The following is an 8,885-nucleotide window of genomic DNA, read 5'->3' as shown; positions in this document are numbered from 1 at the left end:
GGACAGGATGTTTGCAGTTAGTACAAGACTCCACAGAGAAGAAAAGAAAAATGGAGAAAGAATGAATAATCTTCCACATTCTCACAATGGTTAGTCCTTCCTCCCAGCATTCTTTGATTCTTTTATTAAATCCTCTAAATGTAAAAATTTCTAACCACTGTTTTGAGAATTTAGAAACTGCTGTAAATTTCTAGAGACTTTGCTTGATAGGTCTCTTTGTTTTCATTGACCTTTAAATTTAAGATCCCCTCTCATTACTCTTAACTAAGTTTTTAAAGATTTTCAGGCTTATACAATATATAATCTTTGACGGTTCTATCTCTTAGGATTTTTAGCTTCCTTTTCTTTCCAATTCTTAGAAGAAGATTAAAGCATTCTATCTGAAAAATGTAGATGTATTGTAAGATTCCAAGCACTTCATGTAAATCTTATTTACTGAATATTTTGAGAGAATAGTAAATTTCATTTGCTTTTTCTATGCATTGCTTTATTGTAAACAGATAGGTAATGCAAAACAAATAATTGGGAAATGTGTGATGCATATTTTAGTCTTGAATAGAATAGACATGTTTCATGGGCTTACAGTATGAGAAACACTGAGTACGTGAATATGCGTGTACTCATATGACTTAATCAATACTACTTAGAATATGAACTACATGATCCCGCTCAATTTATGAGAAAATAAATAAAGCAGGAGAGACACTCTGGATCCCAGAGGGACTTTTTTTCCCCAAAGCAATCAGACATCTGGAGTCTTGGTCTGATAAAAATCAATGACTCTTTCAGGGCAGTATATCTTCAGATATGGGTGTGGGAAGCAGTAAGGAGTGCATAATAAGATAGGAATTGGTGAAAGTGGAAGGCAAATAAATTAAAAAAACAATGAGGAAAACTGTAACCTTATGCCAACTTGTAGGCTATAGCATAATTATGGGATAAGATGATAAAAAGTATATTTCTATGGTTTCCAGAAATAGTAAATAGCAACATTTTTAAAATCATCTTTCTAGTAGGTAGATCATATTCCTTCCCCTGTGTATGTCTGTTCAAATGGATAGAAATCGCCTCATTTTTTAGCAATATATAAAGTACCTCTCACACATGGGTGCTTGAAAAACACTATGACTGAATTTATGAGCTCATAAAATATTACTATCTAATGGAAATCAGTTTTAAAGTGGGGGGGGGGCAGGGCAGAATTTGTTCCAGCATTATCACAGATGACTTGACCTTTTTTGTATTGATCACCCTATGCCCGCATTTACCCACTCAAAAATATTTCAGCAAGCAAGTCCTTAAATATATTTAGGAACGAACACTATTTATCCATATTTCTTTCACAATATACATAAATAGTCAAAAAAATGAATATAAACATTTTTATTCTTCTTTAGTATATATTGTTATTTAGGTTACAAGCATGCCACTGTTTGCAAGGTGATTGAGGAGGATTTAAAAATGCATGTAGTTATCCTTATAGCAGTCCTTGTAGCAAAAGCTCTTCCTGGAATATTTTGAGCTCCTCAAATACAATAAAGATAACAAAATAAATAAAAAAGAGAAATGCACATGTAAACTATTTTATTATGATCATCATAAATGATAGATGACTGATAATATTATATACTTTATTTTTCCAAAAATTAATACTGTATATTCAAAAATTTCAAGCATTTAAAGTAATGCAAAAATATACAGAAAGGAGGAAAAAATGGGATTGGCTATGAAAACAATTTAACCCTTGAACATTTAACTTCAGACATTAGGAAACAATTACTACTGTGGGAGCTGCTTTTAAAACACATCCCACTTGAACTATTGTGCACATGTCTACATGGGATTTGGCAGGTAGAAAAAGGATTTATTGATTTCTGTGGAGGATTGCTGCAGACTTGCTGCTTCAATAGGCTTTCACTCTAGGTTTGAGTCTTACAGAATACACTGAACCCTGGAATCCTTTCCTGTCATTTGCAACCCCCAAAGTGACAAGTATAATAAGCCAGGGTTAAGAAAGACTCTACACTGCATGTGGAACAGCTGCTGGGTGCTGTTGCAGAAATTTAAAGGGAAAAATGCTTTAGGGGAGAAACATTGGCTGTTAATGGGCCTTCAAACACCCAGGTAGTTTCTATAAACAACAGCGCATATTGGTCTGAATGTGTATCTAGAAGAATGTCTTACTCCCGAGTTCTCTGAGCTTTGCTTTCAAGACTTCATTCAGTGAGAACCTAGACATCTGGGAACTTAAGGTACTGGTAAGAAGGAGTGTAATCAGGTTAGGCACTGCTGTCTACCCAGGCCTAGCTAGGTGTCTGAAATTTTGGCTTTGATTATTATGAATAACATATGCTGAATCGAGGAGCACTTTATTTTGCAAGAAAAAAATTCTACACAAAAGACTAAGTCTGGAAAGGTAAAACAGTTTAAAGACACGTCATGAAGAGATATATGAAAAATCTTGAGAGACAAGAAAATGTTAAATAAATCAATTCATGCAATAATGAAATTGGAATATCCTTTTACAATCCATCTTCCTTATTTTAGGAATGAGCCCACCCAGCTGCGTAGAAACCAGTACCAATATTTCTAACATCTCAGTCCAGTGTGCCTTTCCCTTCCTCACTCAGGGTTAGCATAGTATGACATAGTGTAACAGGATTGACTTGGATCCAGTGAGAAGTCAGAGCGGCTTGGAAATCTGAAATCACAGACCATCCCAAGTTCTTGCTATGTTTTCAGATAAAATGGGGAGATTCATATCAACAATCTTCAGAAAAATAATATTTATCAGTAATTGGTTAAGCTACTTATACAGAGGTCATTCAGTTAGGCTAAGAGGCTTTGTATCTCACAAAAACCATTCCCTGCTTCAGCTATCTGTCCAGAAGGGCTCAGGAAGTCTGTCTCTGTCTCTTTCTCTCTCTGTTTTTGTGTCTATTCTCTCTTTCTCTGTGTCTCTCTCTCTCTGTCTCTCCTCTCCTCTCCTCTCCTCTCCTCTCCTCTTCTCTTCCTCTCTCTTTCTCCCTCTGCCTCCCTGCGTCTTGGCCTTCCACTAATTACTGACCACATGGTAGACTTCAGTGTGGCATAATAGAACCTGCCTGTTTGCTTTTACTTCTCTCAATTCCCAGTCTCTGAAGGCTGATATTGTATTCTTAGGTGAACACAGAGAGTGTCTTTCAAAACCTATTTTCTTTATAGCATGTCTGTGAGAAAGGACTGACACTCCATAAATTCTAAGTAGGATTAAAAAGTTTCATTTAATGCGTTTGTTACAATGAGGGACACGGAAAGTCAAAGGCAGAGTAAGACAGGGAGTGGTGTAGGGCCTCAGAAAGTGGTTGCCGTGTGGTCATCAGGGAATAAGGAGTGTAAAAAGCTTCTTGCACACATCACCTCACATATAAAAACCAGAACCACTTGGCATCTCTCTAAGTAACAAATGAATCTAAGGACTGAAGAGAAGCTTCGTTGGCAGGAAATAGTCCCCAGGGCTATGTGCATTTCAGACTGTGTGCATTTCCATATAATGCATAGATCATAGATTACAGCACTGTGTTGACATCTTTTCTACCTAAGGACTAAATTTTGCAGGTTCTGGTCTATCTTATGATCACAATTTCTGGGTATAAGAGACTAAATTTGGATAGTTGAGATAAGGAGGAACTGTCAATTTTGCTTTTGAGATACAGGGAAGAGGAAAGAAATGTGAAGAAAAATTCAGAGAAACAAGGTACAGAAGATAGTACAGGTCTTCAACCTTGGGAAGACTCCTCTCTCAACTTTCAGGACTTGTGATTTAAATGAAAACTTCTGTTCTATACAGACAATTTAAAATTGACCTGTAGGTTTGAGCCCCACCTCCTCAACAGTGTCTGAAACTTGCTGTCAGCATGTACATCTAGCAGAGTATAAATAGCAAGATTCCTATAAACTCTGGCTGATTTTTTAAATTCCAAATCAGTTTCCACCAGAGCACTGAATTCACAGGTGGGCTAATAAATCTGCCAGAAAAAGAGACCCTTAGCCGATGTGGATGTGATGTTGCAGGCACTAAAACCTAAGTTAAGTTTTAAATGTCCAGTGTGCCCCAGGGTAAACCCATTGCCCTGCTTTGTTTGTCCCTTTGAAACATGGAGGCAGCCAATTAACTTGGTGCCACAGAAGCTGTCTATAAAATAAGACGTCTCTACAAAATATGATCTCTCCATTTTCTGTGCTACCCATTAGCAAAAGTCTCCTGCTGAATACCTGTGGACTATCTGTTGAATCTGCCTCCTCCTCAGATACTAAAGCAAACACACAAGCAAACTGTACCTGTTGAAAAGTCAGGAACAACAAGTAAAACTTCAAAATCTAACCCCACGATCCCCTCTTCCCCCCACAGCCTGATACCCATTAGCATTCAAAAAACCATCCTAGGTTGTAATTCCTGGCAAGGTTTACTTGAGAGTGAAATAGACACTGAATAGTGGACAGGATGTTAAAGTGCTCAAACCTTTTGATCCCCAACCTTGGAGTCACTGACATTGTTTACACCAGTTGTTGCTTTTTTCTGAGGAAATTGGACACTTTATCGTTGTTCAAGTCAGTCTTACTGCCGTTGTGAGGTTTTGAAATTTTAATTGTTTTATTTTATTTTATTTTAAATATATAGGGTACAATTCAGGATCAGGTATACAAGTGGTCAACATACAGGTAAAATTGAAATTTTAATTGTTATAGCATCTTAGTGAGTCCTTTAAAGTCTTGAAAATATTTAGGATCCTACCTCAGGCATACAAATAAACTGCTCAAAACCTTCGGTCAAGTTTAAGCTTGAAGCTGTTGTATCATTTGGGTTATTTTCACAGGCACGGTTTTCTAGGCTAATCTTTCCAACATAGTTCAATTTCTGAACCCTAAGTGTGTCAACAACCATCTGTAACTCTACTCCAGCCCATCTTTTCCAGTTTTGGTGGTAATACTGATCCCCGACATTCAGGACCTCGGCTAACTCCTCTCAACTCTTGGCCGGGCCTAGGGCTGACTCTTCTAAATTGCAAAAGATAGGCCCATCTCTCTCTTCATCTCGCCCTTTCGCTAGAAAAAGTAATATGGCAAAGACAATAGCACATCTCCTGTTTTAGCAACAATGGTTTACCCCCAGGGAGTATTCACGTCACTGTGTACTTTAGCAGCTACTTTTCCTCGCATTTTATATGTATTTTTTTCCCTTCTGGAGCAGCATCTCAATGCTGTCTTGCTGACGTTGGTCGGGGGAGAGACGCCCTCCCTAAAGGCCAGCCAAGCCGTCTCTTCCTCTCATTAGCGGTGTGATCCTGGTTTCCCGCCGGAGCCTGGCACGGAAGTGTAATCTTCCCGCGGGGGCCCTCCTGCCGTCTCGCCTACCTGAGAGCTGAGACTAAATGAAATATAAAATATTAACGACGAGGGAAAACAAAGGCTACTGCCTCCAGGGCGGCTCCTGTGCCTGGGGCTTGGCTGTGCCTCACTCGTCTCACCCCCACCCTCGCCCCTCTGTGGGATCCAAGAGTTGAATCGCCGCTCTCCAGGGCGATTCCCCTGGCAGGGACAGACTCCTCACTGCCGCCTGTTCCCCCTTGCGGGGAGCGCAGAATGACCACCAGGAGCCCAGGAACAAAACACGTAATTGTTGTATTTATTAAGGGAATGTCAAATAAGAAAAAAAAAAGTCAAAACGGTGTCACGATGTCAAGAGCACTTTTGTGGCGTAAACCGTGCAGTCACGAGCTACGAGTTCTATTCTGGGTCTTTGTTGCCAGGCCAGCTGGAACGCTAGCCTCCCCCCACCCCCGAAAAGACCCAGCTGGAAACGCACTAAAAGAAACAACTCACCCCGTTCACATTTGCAGGCTCCCCCCTCCCCCACCCCTTCTCCCCGACGACAAAACTCTACCCCCCCCACCCCGCCCGGCAGGCAAACAGGCCATGGGGGCAGAAAAGGATTTATCAAATAGTTGTATTCAAGCAAACAGACACAAAATCCCTTAAAACAGCACGTTACAGTCAATCAAAGGTATTTATCGCCTCTGCCCGCCAGGGCTGGAGCGAGCAAGAGTGGACGCGAACCCGGACACGGATTTGTGCGACCCCATTAGGTCTGTTGCATGGCGTATAAACAGGTCACTTTGGGGGTCACTAGGCGATGGGTGCCGCTGGGTCGTTCCCCTGCCCGCCCTCTCCACCTGCCCCCAGCGCTTGGCCCACCTGCGGGTGGAGAAGGGCCTTCGCCCCGTCGGTCTCCCCGCATTCCAAGCAAGTAGCAGCTTCCAAAGTTCTGCGCCCCACTCGCCCGCTTCTCGCCACTTGCTGCTGAGTCCAGAAGTCAGGGCGCTCTCCTCCTCCAGCTAGGCATGGGGACTTTCGGAGGGCGATCAAGAAACGGTTCGCTCTTCCCGGAAAGGTAGAAGTCAAGAGAAATAATTGACTCCGACAGGTTTGCTTCACCCAGCCTGTGATGGGGAGGGACACCGCCCAGCTGGCGAAGTGGGGACGCGTCGGGGCGGCTGCCGCGGGGCCGAAGGACCGGTTAGTAGGGCCCCACGACCACTGCCTCCACCTCCTTAGACGGCCTCCGGTCCTTCACCAGGAAGTTGATCATGCCCTCGGACTTGATGAGCAGGTTGCAGCCGAGGAAGAAGATGCCGAAGACCACGGTGAGCGAGAGCACGCACATGACGGCGATCTGCACCACGCGCATGATGTACAGGCTGCGCTCGTCCGGGCCGCCCTCGGCGAAGCCGTCGTCGGTCACCACGGAGGCCTGGGTGCAGCAGCGCATGGCGCGCTCCAGCGCCTCGCTGCTGTTGGCCAGCAACAGGCCCGCCACGTCGGTCTGGTTGCCCAGCGCCGGATTCATCGCAGGAGCGGGCGGGCGCCCCGGGGAGCACGGGTCCGAGGGGGAGAAGTGGGTGGCGCGGGAGGAACAGGTGCCGCGCTGAGCGCTCCCTTGCGGACTTGTGCGCGCGAGGGCTCGTCGCGCGCTCTCTTCCAAAGTCCCCGGGCCGTGGGAGTTTCCCAGGAGCCTCTCCGACGCGCGTCGCAGCTCGGCTCTGCTACGCGGCCCGCTCCTGCCCGGGCGACGCTTGTTCCCGGAGCTCGCTCTACTGGGGGCTGTTGGAACTTGGCGGGGCTGGGCCAGCCGGGCCGTGGGAGGTGCGGGCCGCGGCGGCTGCTCTGAGCAAACAGCGGCCCCTCCCGGCCGCGCCGCCGCTCTGCGCGCGCTGCTGTTGGGCGGTGGAGGCAAAGGGCGAACCTCGTCTGACTTTTCTTGCTTCGTCTCTTTTGCTACTCCAGAGGCCAGGCAGAGGTCGCCGTACTCTTCTGGCTTGATGGATGACGAAGGAGTTTGTCGAGGGAGGGTGCAGTCAGTTGAAAGTTTCAGAGGAACTGGGACGCACCGGCTCTGCTTGTCCTTTGCCTGCTGCCCCTCTGACCTCTGGGCGGATGGAAAGTGGGGATGAGTCGCAGGTGCCAGATGGTGCTGGCGAAGGCAACGGCCCGATGCCGCCTGTGCCTGACTCCGTCTCGTCTGCCACCGGAGCGGGATGATCTGAGAATTTTGTTTGTTTTACTAAGCGGTTAATATGGAAGGAAAGAAAGAGGAGGATGGAAGGGAGGGAGGGAAGGAGAGAGGGAGGGAAGGAGGGAGAGGGGAGGGAGAAAGGCTCTACTTCCACCCCTCTTTACAAAGGCGATTGGGAGACGGAGCAAGGCAGGTTTTTATTGTGAGGTTTGAGCTGCAAGAAAGGAGATTAGAAGAGGTACTCCTCTGTGGCCATTGTGTGGAGATGGTGGTTGCCAGGAGCAGGGTCACCTCTCTGGTAGAGGAGGTGGATAGAGTGACCACTGGCTTGTAATTTTAATTGCAGATGAGTTTTTGGATGTACTTTCAGCATTCTGTCTGTTGGCAGTAAATCAGTTGTTTAAGGGAATTGCTCACCAACATCAGTCACCTAGAACGCTGGCCAACTGCTGGAAGCCCTCTTCATTTTCCATATGCTGAAGCATTTCACCCTTTGTCATTTTAAAACAACTACAGATGTTTTAGGGACCTGATTGAGTCTCCCAACCACTGTGATCTTGCTGTGGTTTTAGTGAAATTTTATAAACCCATCAGATCACATTTCCTAAACTCTTAAAGAGTACTTCAGGGTTTTCCCTTTTTTCTACTTTCTTTCCCTTTCTTTCTTCCCCCCTTCCTCCCTTTTTTCCTTCCTTCCTCCCTCTTCCTTTATTTCAGCTGTGACAGCTGGAAACCAGTAACTTGAAGGCCAGTACAAACTTTTAATGAAGTACTTTACTATGTTTCCATTGAATTTCTATTGTGTTCTCACCACAAAGAAATGATGAACATTTGAGGTAATTATTCTGATTTGATCAGTCCACAATGTATACAAGTTGTACTCCATATAAGTAATTTTCAACCAGAAATAAAAATAACACTGAAAAAAATAGTAGCTGTCTTGCCATTTTCTACTCTACTTTTAGGTCCACTTTGCTCAGTGAATTTTATTTTTGTCCCCTCAAACATTATTTATGTCATATTCGCAGATTTCTTTAAATGCTTTTGTACTACTATATGACTATCGTAAAATAGAATAAAATACCTTCCAGTTAAGAGTTTTTAATTTTTGAATGTTTATTGTATATCAGCTGTAATGATCAGTTTGGTTTTTTAAAATAGCTATTGTTTAGTTTGATTTTTTTAAATAGCTATTGTTTAGACATTTAAAAGTTGAAAACCCATGCTTAGGCTTCATCTACAGTTCACTTAGCCTGTTGCTCTAGTTTTCTGTGGTTTAATCAGCCTGAAGAATGTCCCACTCTCAATTTCTTCTTTGAACAAATTTATTAAT

General features: G+C 43.9%; 1 protein-coding gene across 1 annotated transcript; it reads right to left on the bottom strand.

The window, feature by feature from the left end:
• Positions 1-5,642: 5,642 nt before the first annotated feature.
• On the bottom strand, positions 5,643-7,123 carry RPRM (reprimo, TP53 dependent G2 arrest mediator homolog). The gene has a single exon (XM_008051108.2). It carries the CDS (start codon positions 6,884-6,886, stop codon positions 6,557-6,559), a length of 330 nt encoding a protein of 109 aa, XP_008049299.1. The 5' UTR covers positions 6,887-7,123; the 3' UTR covers positions 5,643-6,556.
• Positions 7,124-8,885: the final 1,762 nt, after the last annotated feature.

This window comes from Carlito syrichta, unplaced genomic scaffold (assembly GCF_000164805.1).
Source record: "Carlito syrichta isolate Samal-C Ts95f unplaced genomic scaffold, Tarsius_syrichta-2.0.1 Scaffold164379, whole genome shotgun sequence".
NCBI lineage: Eukaryota > Metazoa > Chordata > Mammalia > Primates > Tarsiidae > Carlito > Carlito syrichta.
The sequence above is the reverse complement of the archived record's forward strand: the minus strand, read 5'-3'. Positions and strand labels throughout refer to the sequence as shown.

Coding starts and splice junctions, on each gene's coding strand:
- RPRM (XM_008051108.2), bottom strand. CDS start 6,886: ATGAATCCGGCGCTGGGCAACCAGACCGACGTGGCGGGCCTGTTGCTG.